This window comes from Microtus oregoni, unplaced genomic scaffold (assembly GCF_018167655.1).
Source record: "Microtus oregoni isolate MIOR12 unplaced genomic scaffold, Mior012 000005F_ref0000423, whole genome shotgun sequence".
Lineage (NCBI taxonomy): Eukaryota > Metazoa > Chordata > Mammalia > Rodentia > Cricetidae > Microtus > Microtus oregoni.
Window position 1 is genome coordinate 63,537,259 of NW_024543064.1, and position 13,561 is coordinate 63,550,819.

Here is a 13,561-nt window from a genome sequence, read left to right on the forward strand (position 1 = left end):
CTATGGCATGACTCTTATCTCAAAAATAAAATGGTTTGTGGCTTTTGACCAAGTAATTCCTCATCTAGGAGTTAATCCTAATTAAGAAATCACAGATATATATATAAAGATTTAGATACCAGGGTATTCATTTTATACTACTTTGAGGAGAAAATGAACATGAGGAAAAATATGGAATAAATATAAATTTATTAATAATAAATTAGGTTAATACAGAACACATACATCCAGTGGTTAACAGAGTCTGGAAAAGGGGGAATGCTGGTTAAATGGTACAAAGTCATAGCTACACATGAAGAATAAATTCTGGTACTCTATTCTTCAATGACTATAGTTAAAAACAGTGTGTATTTCAAAATTACTAAAAGAGTGGATGTTAAATGATGTGAATAATAAATATGTTTAAAAATTTAGTTTCCATCAAAGATAAACAACTCAAATTAGCTTCAGGAAGTACCAGAAACTGACCAGGTTCACGAGGCTCTCCTACCGAGGGTAAGCAATAAAGCTGCTGAAAATCACTCTCAGATAAGACAAGCAGAAGAGAAGTCTCAACCAAACCAAGCTGCCAAGAAGACTCTTAGAAAAGAAAAAGCTGCAAAGCAGATGTTGAAACCAGACCAGCTGCCTGAAAGAGGTTTAGACAAAGTCACTTAGAAAGGACACCCCAACCCACATTACTGAAAATAATCCTTTAAAAACTCATTGGTTCACCAAGTTGAACTTTGGTGGTATTCATACTTTGGTCTGATTCATGGGTTCTCTACCTGGAGTAAGTAAGCCTATGTATTGCATCTCCCCAGGGAAAGTTTTGTCACACGACACAAGCTTTCCAAGTGTAAGCATATAAGATTTGTCAAAATAAAGGTCAGTGAGTCTATAATTTGTTATCCTAAAGAAGCTAGATAAGAAGGTGAATCCAAAGAAAAACATATAGCTATCCTCCTGGATATGGGAAGTAGACAAGATTGCCAGGCAAAAATCGGGATCTTAAGGGTGGGGTGGGAGGGGGGTAAAGGGAGATGGGGAGAGAAAAGTGAGAAGGGTAGGATGGGGAGAACTTGGGGCAACGGGATGATTGGGATAAAGGAAGGTTGGATAGGGGAGCAGGGAAGCACATATCTTAATTAAGGGAGCCATCTTAGGGTGGGCAAGAGACTTGGACCTAGAGGAGCTTCCAGGTGCCCAAGGCAAGGTCCCCAGTTAGTTCCTGGGGCAGCTGAGGATAGGGAACCTGAAATGATCCTATACTATAGCCATACTAATGAATATCTTGCATATCACCATAGAACCTTCATCTGGTGATGGATGGAGATAGAGACAGAGACCCACATTGGAGCACTGGACTGAGCTCCCAAAGTCCCAATGAGAAACAGAAGAAGGAAGAACATGAGCAAAGAAGTCAGGACCACAAGGGGTACACCCACCCACGGAGACAGTGGGGCTGATCTATTGGAGCTCACCAAGGCCAGCTGGACTGTGACTGAAAAAGCATGGGATAAAACCGGACTCTCTGAATATGGCGGACAATGAGGGCTGCTGAGAAGCCAAGGACAATGGCACTGGGTTTTGATCCTACTTCATGTTCTGGCTTTGTGGGAGCCTAGCCAGTTTGGATGTTCTCCTTCCTAGACCAGGATGGAGGGGGGAGGACTTTGGACTTTCCACAGGGCAGGGAACCCTGACTGCTCTTCAGACTGGAGAGGGAGAGGGAAAGGAGTGGGGGAAGGGGGGGAGGAGTGGGAGGCTGGGAGGAGGCAGAATTTTTTTTTCTCAATTAAATAAATAAATAAATAAAAAGATTTGTCAATCAAAAAGGAAAAAAGCTAAACATTAAATATATTCAAAGGAATCCAATTTTTAAAAACATTACTACTGAAGACTCTGCCAAGCCTTGGAATGCTTTGCTCCTTCCTATGGACCCTTCAGCCCTCCCCTCTAGTCCATTCCCAAAGCTTTGTGTCATCCCCTAATGCCCAGAAACACTATCTTCCTGGACCTCCAAAGGTCACGACAGGCTGGGACTCGAGCAGGTGAATCACACCCCCTTCCTGTCCTCCATTCTCACCCTCAGTCCTTACCAAGCCACTTGCAGCTGCCTTGCCTCCCACTGCGAGTCTTCCCACTGGAGACTCCAACTCTCACTCTTGGTGAGAGGAGGAGCCCGGTCCTATTCTTGAAGACCCTTCTGAGGGGTGAGAGGGATTTGCCCCCCCACGCCCCCCCCCCCCGGCAGGAACCAGGAAACAGAGCAAGGGCATTTTGTAAGAGGAGCCCCTGGCCAGCAGGGAAACCTGAACCAGTTTTAACAGACCCCTTAGATAGCATCGATAGGAGGAGATGGGCAGGCGTCAAGCAAAGAATCCACCCAATAATCTGAAAATCAGCATGAAAACACCAGAACCCAATGATCTTACAACAGAAGGTCTCCAACACCCTAACACAGAAAAAGTGGAAAAAATTGACTTTTTGAAAGCAGTAGAGTCCCTTAAACAACATGTGAAAAATGCCCTTATAGAAATGGATGAGAAGTATAACCAAAAATTTGAAGAAATGAGTAAATATGTACATAATACCCTGGGAAACCAAGAAAGAACGATCAAACAGGTAATGGAAACAGTTCAAGAATTGAAAACTGAAATGGAAGCAAGGAAGAAAACACAAACTGAGGACCAGCTGGATATGGAAAATCTAGGTCAACGAGCACAGCCTACAGAAACAAGCATAATCAATAGAATACAAGAAATAGAAGAAAGAATCTCAGATTCTGAGGACACCATAGAGAAAATAAACACTCTGATCAAAGAAAACTGCAAAGCCAACAAATTCTCATCACAAAACATTCAGGAATTATGGGACACAATAAAAAGACCAAATAAAAGAATAATAGGAATAGAAGAAGGAGAAGAGTCACAGCTCAAAGGCCCAGAAAATATTTTGAACAAAATTATGGAAGAAAACTTTCCCAACTTAAAGAAAGATATTCCTTTGAATATTCAAGAAGCATACAGAACACCACACAGACTGGATCAAAGGAAAACATCCCCTCGCCATATAATAATCAAAACACAAAATATACAGGTTAAAGAAAGAATACTAAGAGCTGCAAAGGAAAAAGGCCAAGTAACTTATAAAGGTAAACCGATCAGACTTACACCTGATTTCTCTATGGAAACAATGAAAGCCAGAAGGTCCTGGATAGAAGTACTGCAGAAGCTAAGAGACCATGGATGCAAGCCCAGACTACTATACCCAGCCAAGCTTTCGTTCACTATAAATGGAGAAACCAAGACATTCCAGGATAAGAACAAATTTAAGCAATACGTAGCCACGAATCCAGCCCTACAGAAAGTAATAGAAGGAAAACCGCAACCCAAGGAATCCAACATTGCCAACACTGCCTAGAATAACTCAGGCATCTAGCGACCCTTCACTAGCACAACTCAAAGAAGGGAGACACACAAATTCTACTTCCAAAAACAACAAGAATATCCGGCATGAACAACCACTGGTCATTAATATCACTTAATATTAATGGTCTCAACTCACCTATAAAAAGGCACAGGCTAAGAGATTCGATACGAAAACAGGATCCAACATTCTGCTGTTTGCAAGAAACACATCTCAACCACAAAGACAGGCATCTACTCAGAGTAAAGGGTTGGGAAAAGGTCTTTCAAGCAAATGGTCCTAAGAAAAAAGCAGGTGTGGCCATATTAATTTCTAACAAAACTGACTTCAAACTAAAATCAATCAGAAGAGATCGAGATGGACACTTTATACTCATAACAGGAACAATTTGTCAGGATGATGTCTCAATCCTGAATATTTATGCCCCTAATATAAAAGCACCCATGTATGTAAAAGAAATATTACTAAAACTCAAGGCAGATATCAAACCACACACACTAGTAGTAGGAGACTTCAATACACCTCTCTCAGCAATGGACAGGTCAATCAGACAGAAACCTAATAGAGAAGTAAGAGAACTACTGGAGGTAATGAAGCAAATGGACTTAACAGACATCTATAGAACATTCCACCCAAATAGGAAAGAATATATCTTCTTCTCTGCAGCCCATGGAACCTTCTCGAAAATTGACCACATACTCGGAAACAAAGGAAACCTCCACAGATACAAAAAAATATCAGTGTCCACCTGCGTCTTATCAGATCACCACGGATTAAAGTTAGAATTCAACAACAATACTACCTCCAGAAAGCCGACAAACTCATGGAAACTGAACAGTCAACTACTGAACCACACCTGGGTTAAGGAAGAAATCAAGAAGGAAATTAAAGTCTTCCTGGAATTCAATGAAAATAGAGAAACAACATACTCAAACCTATGGGACACTATGAAAGCAGTGCTAAGAGGAAAGTTCATAGCACTAAGTGCCCACTTAAAGAAAACAGAGAAAGCATACATCGGAGACTTAACAGCACACCTGAAAGCTTTAGAAAAAAAAGAAGCAGACATGACCAGGAGGAGCAGAAGACTGGAAATAATCAAACTGAGGGCGGAAATCAACAAAATAGAAACGCAGAAAACAGTCCAAAGAATCAATGAAACAAAAAGTTGGTTCTTGGAGAAAATCAACAAGATCGACAAACCCCTATCCAAACTAATTAAACGACAGAGAGAGAACACGCAAATAAATAAGATCAGAAATGAAAAGGGGGACATAACCACAGACACAGAGGAAATTCAGAGACTCATTAGATCTTACTACAAAAGCCTGTATGCCGCAAAACTAGAAAATGCAAAAGAAATGGACATGTTTTTAGATAAGTGCCACATACCAAAGCTAAACCAAAACCAGGTGAACGATCTAAATAGACCTGTTAGTCGCGAAGAACTAGAAACCGTTATCAAAAATCTACCTTCCAAAAAAAGCCCAGGACCAGATGGTTTCAATGCAGAATTCTACCAGAACTTCCAAGAAGAGCTAATGCCTATACTCCTTAATGTATTTCACAATATAGAAACAGAAGAGTCATTGCCAAATTCCTTTTATGAAGCTACAGTTACCCTGATACCAAAACCACACAAAGACCCAACCAAGAAAGAAAATTACAGGCCTATCTCACGCATGAATATCGACGCAAAAATTCTCGATAAAATACTGGCAAACCGAATCCAAGAACACATTAGAAAAATGATCCATTATGATCAAGTAGGCTTCATCCCAGAGATGCAGGGCTGGTTCAACATACGCAAATCTATCAATGTAATCCAGCATATAAATCAACTGAAAGAAAAAAACCATATGATCATTTCATTAGATGCTGAAAAAGCATTTGACAAAATTCAACACCCCTTTATGATAAAAGTCTTGGAGAGAATAGGGATACAAGGGTCATACCTAAATATAATAAAAGCTATTTACAGCAAGCCGTCAGCTAACATTAAATTAAATGGAGAAAAACTCAAAGCCATCCCACTAAAATCAGGAACACGACAAGGATGTCCACTCTCTCCATACCTCTTCAATATAGTGCTTGAAGTTCTAGCAATAGCAATAAGACAACATAAAGGGATCAAGGGGATTCGTATCGGAAAAGAAGAAGTTAAGCTCTCGTTATTTGCAGATGATATGATAGTATACATAAGCGACCCCAAAAACTCTACCAAAGAACTCCTACAGCTGATAAACACCTTTAGTAATGTGGCAGGATACAAGATCAACTCCAAAAAATCAGTGGCCTTCCTATACACTAAGGATAAGGAAACAGAGAGGGAAATTAGAGAAGCATCACCTTTCACGATAGCCACAAATAGCATAAAATATCTTGGGGTAAATCTGACCAAGGATGAGAAAGATCTATTTGACAAGAACTTTAAGTCTTTGAAGAAAGAAATTGAAGATGACACCAGAAAATGGAAAGATCTTCCTTGCTTCTGGATTGGGAGGATCAACATAGTAAAAATGGCAATTCTACCAAAAGCAATCTATAGATTCAATGCAATCCCCATCAAGATCCCATCAAAATTCTTCACAGATCTGGAGAAGACAATAATCAACTTTATATGGAAAAACAAAAAACCCAGGATAGCCAAAACAATCTTATACAACAAAGGAGCGTCTGGAGGCATTACCATCCCTGACTTCAAACTCTACTACAGAGCTACAGTATTGAAAACAGCTTGGTATTGGCATAAAAACAGAGAAGTCGACCAATGGAATCGAATAGAAGACCCTGACATTAACCCACAAACCTATGAACACCTGATTTTTGATAAAGGAGCTAAAAGTATACAATGGAAAAAAGAGAGCATCTTCAACAAATTGTGCTGGCAAAACTGGATGTCTACCTGTAGAAGAATGAAAACAGATCCATATCTATCACCATGCACAAAACTCAAGTCCAAATGGATTAAAGACCTCAATATCAGTCTGAACACACTAAACCTGATAGAAGAGAAAGTGGGAAGTACTCTACAACACATGGGCACAGGAGACCACTTCTTACATACAACCCCAGCAGCACAGACATTAAGGACCTCATTGAATAAATGGGACCTCCTGAGACTGAGAAGCTTCTGTAAAGCAAAGGACACTGTCACTAAGACACAAAGGCAACCCACTAACTGGGAGAAGATCTTCACCAACCCCGCAACTGACAAAGGTCTGATCTCCAAAATATATAAAGAACTCAAGAAACTAGACTGTAAAAGGCTAACCAACCCAATTATAAAATGGGGCATTGAGCTGAACAGAGAATTCTCAACAGAAGAACTTCAAATGGCCAAAAGACACTTAAGGTCATGCTCAACTTCCTTAGCAATCAGGGAAATGCAAATCAAGACAACTTTAAGATACCATCTTACACCTGTCAGAATGGCGAAAATCAAAAACACCAATGATAGCCTTTGTTGGAGAGGTTGTGAAGAAAGGGGTACACTCATCCATTGCTGGTGGGAATGCAAACTTGTGCAACCACTTTGGAAAGCAGTGTGGCGGTTTCTCAGGAAATTTGGGATCAACTTACCCCTGGACCCCGCAATACCACTCTCGGGAATATACCCAAGAGAGGCCTTATCATACAACAAAAGTATATGCTCTACTATGTTCATAGCAGCATTGTTTGTCATAGCCAGAACCTGGAAACAACCTAGATGCCCTTCAATGGAAGAATGGATGAAGAAAGTATGGAATATATACATATTAGAGTATTATTCAGCAGTAAGAAACAAGGACTTCTTGAATTTTGCATACAAATGGATGGAAATAGAAAACACTATCCTGAGTGAGGTAAGCCAGACACAAAAAGAGGAACATGGGATGTACTCACTCATATTTGGTTTCTAGCCATAAACCAAGGACATTGAGCCTATAATTAGTGATCCTAGAGAAGCTAAATAAGGAGAACCCAAAGAAAAACATATAGGCATCCTCCTGAATATTAACCTTCAGCAAGCGATGAAAGGAGACAGAGACAGAGACCCACATTGGAGCACAGGACTGAATTCTCAAGGTCCAAATCAGGAGCAGAAGGAGAGAGAGCACGAGCAAGGAACTCAGGACCATGAGGGGTGCACCCACACACTGAGTCAATGGGGATGTTCTACTGGGAACTCACCAAGACCAGCTGGCCTGGGTCTGGAAAAGCCTGGGATAAAACCGGACTCTCTGAACATAACGGACAATGAGGACTACTGAGAACTCAAGAACAATGGCACTGGGTTTCTGATCCTACTGCACGCACTGGCTTTGTGGGAGCCTAGGCAGTTTGGATGCTCAACTTACTAGACCTGGATGGAGGTGGGGGGTTCCTTGGACTTCCCACAGGACAGGGAACCCTGATTGCTTTTCGGGCTGGGGGGGGGGGACTTAATTAGGGGAGGGGAAGGGAAATGGGAGGCGGTGGCTGGGAAGAGACAGAAATCTTTAATAAATAAATAAATTAAAAAAAAGATAGGATAAATCCCTTAATAAAGTGTGTGAAAACACAACAGTAAAATAAAATAATAAAAACAATTCATAACATAAAAGAAGAATGTAATAAGGAAATAAAATCAATAAGAAACCCAAACAAAAATAAAACTGGAAATGAAAATTTAGAAAGTCAAACAAAGACCTCAGAGGTGAAGCTCACCAACAGATTACAAGCATGGAAGAATCTCAGGAATGGAGACAAATACCTGAGAGGTGAAGCTCACCAACAGATTATAGCATGGAAGAATCTCAGGAATGGAGACAAGGTAGAAGAAGTGAAGACCTCAGGCAAAGAACATGTTAAATCCAGGCACAAACATCTAGAAAATCTGGAACACTATGAAAAGACCAAATCTAAGAAAAACAGGACTAGACAAAGGAGAAGAATCCCAAATCAAAGGAAAAACTCATCCTGAGTGAAGTAACCTATACCCCCAAAATTCAAGTATTTTATGTATTCTCTTATATGTGGATGTTAGTTCTTAAACTTTTGGTAGGCATGCTACAATCCATGGGACCACAGAGGTTAGGTACAGTGTAGAGTCTAGGGTATCTCCCAAGGAAGGAGAAATAAAACATGTAGTTATGGAGAGACTGGAGAATCATAAGAGGGGGACTAAATGGGGAGATGGAGAGAAAGGTAAGAGAGGGAATATGGGGAGGGGCAACTAGTACTGAGAGCCATTTGAGAGGTCATATGAAAACCGACTACTGTAGACACTTCTCAAATTATATACATATATGAAAGAAATCTAAATGATATCACCAAATAATGGTGGAGACAAAACCCTAAATAGATATCTTTCACCAGCAAGTAATATCTCTTGTGTCAGGATGGGTTATATCTAGTTGAGCCATTGGCCAAAGGGGCTGTATGGAAACCCCAAACCTCTCAAGTTATTTCCAAGGCTATCGGTTGTTCTCCACAAACTGATGATAAACCCTATTGCTAAAGACAACATTCGTTTATCTCATTAAACACAGAGAAGATGAGTTGGTGCCTACCTAAAGCCACAACCCTACTGACTAGTGTTCATAGTCCTGGAAGGTGCTCTGAATGCTACCAGAGGAGAAAGGTACCAGCAACCCAGATACCAACCCTAAAATCTACAAGAGTGACCTGCCTGCACCATATGCTGGTGCAATAGTGACACAAGAATTACAGTAATAACCAACTACTCTTTGCTTAGGTTTAAGGTCTATTCTTGAGATAAAACCCGTGCCTGACACTGCACAGGTGCCAAGAACCTAGGCCATGAGCCTGGGAGAAAACCAAATAAACACAGCAATAAAAGAACTCCTAATGACACACTGCTTTACTCTAGATCAGTACCTAAGCCATCAGCAGGGAAGCTTCCTCTCAGCAGTAGATAGGAACTAACACAGAGATCTATGTGCTGAGAGTAAGAGACTTCAGAAAACAAAGTCATAAACGAGATTACCTTCATCAAACCCCTTCCCTCAGGGCTCAGCGAGCCACGTAGAAGAGGCAATTGACTAACACAACAGGACTGAAGCACGGATAAACTCACAGAGCCTGTGGCAACACATTCAGGGCCTGTACAGGTTCAAGTTAGACAAGATCCCAGTGTTGAAAAGGAGAAGTAGACATAGCCTCCCATCCCTAACCAAGAAGCAGTATCTAGCTGACATTGTTTACAAGGAAAAAATAGTTTTCTTCAATGGAATCTCACTTTTAATCTCACAATTAACCACACCTAAGAGCAGTCTCATGCCCAGCAGTAGATGGCCAACACAAAATGAACTCAATAGAATTTTATAGATGTTTTGTCTCATACAACTTTGTTTGGGCATTTTATCTTATTATAAGATCTTTTGCTTGTATATAACTATTTCTAAATTTTTTGTTTTTTCAGGGTGTGTAGATGTGTGTGTGTGTGTGTGTGTGTGTGTGTGTGTGTGTGTGTGTGTTAAGGCAGGGCAATCATGCGAGCACAAGCAAGCACATACAAACTCACAATGAGTAAGCAAAATTGGCCAAGACGACCTGTCAGCAGACCAAAAGCATGGTAACTAATGACACGTGCTCCTAGCCAATCACAACACACCAGCAGTGAGCCCCAGCTTCAAAAGGACCAACCAGAAATGATCCTATGGCAGCTTAATTTCCCTAACCCCATACCCTTCCACTCCCCACCCTCCACCTCCCCACCCCAACCCCCACTTTTTACAATAAAGAGCATCTGTGTCTATGCCTCTGTGTCTTCTCACCCCCTGCCCCCCAGAAAACAGAGATAGCATAATAAGCAGCAGCAACAAGCCCACAGAAACTGTGTGTGTATATATGTGTGTGTGAATTTCTTGTGCTTTTTTTATTTTTTATTCTAGTTTAGCTTTTGTTTGCCTTTGTTTTCTAAAGAGAGAAAGAAAGGATATGTAGTTGGTAGGTAGGTGGATAGATGGTGAGGATTTGGGAGGAGTTGGAGGAAGAGAAACGATCAGAATATATTATATGAAAAATATTTCAATAAAAAGCACATTTTAAAAAATATTCCTAGAAAAATACCTATGTTGTTTTCAACCAGTCATAAAGCCCACTTTACATCTTCCATACATGAACATGAAGGCTCGAGGTGAGGACAGAATGACACCTCACACCATCCTTAAAAAAACCATTTATGGAGAAAGATTTCACACCTTTGGATCTATCCCCTATATCAGGAGCTATGCATGACATGCACAAGCACACCAGGATCCATACAAGCAACAAATAACTCATTATACAAGAGATTAGTTATACCTTAACAGCTTCTCCAAGAGTCTGGTTTTTGTCAGCTTCCTCGCTGGAGTGCAACTCAAGTCTATAATTCAATTCCTGTAGTTGCTGGGCCTGTTCATTCAACAGCATTTGAGCCTGCTGTTCCCGAAGTAATGCATTATTTAGTTCTTCACATGCACTTTCAAACTTCTCATGGGTGATCAATTTCTTTAAGAAGAAGAGGAAAAATCAGTTGCAAGGCAATTGTACTGCTGTACTATTTCTTCTTCAGAGCAGTATTTGGTGACATAAAGAACATAGCATGGGGCTGGAGAGACGGCTCTGTGCTTAAGAGCACCAACTGCTCCTCCAGAACAGAATTCAGCTCCAAGCACCCACAAAGGGATGGGCTCACAACTAGCATCCAGGGGACACCATGCCCTCTTCTGGCCTTCACAGGTACCTAGACACATGTCATACTCACAGATATCTATACATAAATAGAAATTTGAAAAATAATGTAATGGCAACCATTTCTAAGAACTTAATGGGTTTCTGATCCTACTGCACGCACTGGCTTTGTGGGAGCCTAGGCAGTTTGGATGCTCAACTTACTAGACCTGGATGGAGGTGGGGGTTCCTTGGACTTCCCACAGGACAGGGAACCCTGATTGCTTTTCGGGCTGGGGGGGGGACTTAATTGGGGGAGGGGGAGGGAAATAGGAGGCGGTGGCGGGGAAGAGACAGAAATCTTTAATAAATAAATAAATTTAAAAAAAACAAAATATAAAATTTGTTTTGCTCAGAAAAAGTCAAAATAAACTATCACTTTTGTTTTTAAAGTATAATAATCATACTTTAAAAGTTATCTTTTTGTCAAACAAAATCTTAGAAAACACTTGAAATTCCAAATAACCCACTCCTAAACATAGTCCTCCAACTTCCACACTCATGCTGTGGTGCAAACGTGTACACGAGTGAGCATACACAAACACAAAATACATTCATACCCAAAAACACACACACTGAGAATGAATAAATGAATGATAGATAGATAGATAGATGATAGATAGATAGATAGATAGATAGATAGATAGATAGATAGATGTAAAGAAAGAATGAAAAATTGGGGAATATAATCCACTCTTAAGGGCAGGTTCCATGCCCAGCAGTAGATGGAGGCTCTTTGTTTATACCTTATTATAGTTTCTGGTTTTGTGTTTTTAAGGGATTCCTGTGAGTGAAAACATGTGTCTCTTGTGTCTCTACGTATTTCTTGTACTTTTCTCTCATTTTTTCCTACATGCTTGTTTGTTTTGTCCTATTCTGGTTTGTTTTAATTGTTATTTTTTAGATGGTCTGTTTCCTAATGAAAGAGAGAAAGAAGGGTCAAGAATTGGGTAGGAGGAGAAACAGGGAAGATCTGAGAAGAGTTGGTGTAAGAGAAACTATTCAAAGATAATGTATTAAAAAAAATCTATTCACTAGAAAAAAATAAAACTAGAAAATAAATAACAGAAACTTTTAAAACAAAGCAATCCTATTGAAGGGACTTTGAATTACTTCTATTAACCAAACAAACACTGTTAAGGAAATCATATAAAAAGAGGCATCACAAAACCATGGTGTATTACTAGGCCAGATCTACTTACAGAGTGCTTAAATTCATTTAATTGCATCTGCAGATTCTGTGATTTGTCAAGCTCCTTTTTCATTTCACTCAGAGTCCGTTTGTATTCTGTAACCTCTAGGCGCAGTGAGCGGCGCTCCACTTCAGCTGCATGCAGCCTTTGCGTAAATCCAAATATTTGCTTTTGTAATGATGCAGTACTTTTCTATCGTTAAATAAGAGTACATTTACAAACATCAGCTACAGATTTACTAGTAAATCAATACCAATGAGCACTTTGCTAAGTTGAACTCAAACATTAATAATGCAAAAAATAATACTAGCTATCTCTAAACCAAGTAAACTTATTCAAGAAGCTTTATTTTATTAAAAGTTCCCGTGAGACTAAATTATTCACATACAATTGATTTACACTATAAATAGGCTAATACACTTTCTAGCCCACAAATCCTAAAGTCACTACTGAATGAAATAGCACATACCATAATAGGCATATGGCTGCGCAAACCATACTTCAGGGCCAGCGTGTTCACTTTGTGAAGTCCACGGGCCAGCCTCTGAACCAGGGAATCTTTCTCTACATATGTTATGCTCCGGCTGCTATGCAGAGGTATACTTTCCATTGCCAAACTAATTTTATCCATTAGTTTTGCAAAAGAAGTCTTGGCTGCACCTATGAGTAAATGTCCACAGATTCTGGAATTTGGATCTTCAAAGGAAAAAAAAAGCACATATGAGTCGCCTCATGTTAATTTTACAGTGTTAGTGATCACAATAGAACATTTCAGTTATGTAGCTCTCCTGCCTTTATAGCCACTTCCCCACCGAGCTTTACTATGAAAAGCTGAGCACAAGCTTGGCTCACTACTGAGCAGCAGCCCTACAGAGAACCTCCTCAACTCCAGTCTGACCTTCGCATAAAACAGCATTGCTCTAGAAATCCACTTTCCCTTTCCTTTTCTAAAACTTCCTATAATTTGATTTCTATTCATAATTATGACTGATTATGACCTTAGCCCCATAATACTTATATTCTCAGACAAAAAAAACCCACAATTTTCTTTATTCAGGAGAGTTAAAAGCCTACAACTATAATTACTTATTTCCTGGTGGGATTTCAGTACCCAACCTGTGTCTAATGGACTTGAGACTCCTTACGTTTGCTACACATCTATCAGCTCTACCAGCTCCTTAGGTCTGTAATTAATAACTGTGCCTAATGTTGATAAACAAAACTGTCACTATTCTCCCTACTAACTGATATTCCAGATA

At 39.9% G+C, this 13,561-nt stretch overlaps 1 protein-coding gene across 1 annotated transcript in view; it reads right to left on the reverse strand.

The window, feature by feature from the left end:
* Ccdc171 (coiled-coil domain containing 171) overlaps window positions 1-13,561 on the reverse strand; it is a 341,586-nt gene that overhangs the window by 175,169 nt on the left and 152,856 nt on the right. The window contains exons 19-21 of the mRNA XM_041652374.1: window positions 12,772-12,998; window positions 12,312-12,494; window positions 10,702-10,887 (exon numbers count right to left, since the gene is read on the reverse strand). Coding sequence (XP_041508308.1) covers window positions 10,702-10,887; window positions 12,312-12,494; window positions 12,772-12,998 — 596 coding nt within the window. The remainder of the gene's footprint in view (window positions 1-10,701; window positions 10,888-12,311; window positions 12,495-12,771; window positions 12,999-13,561) is intronic.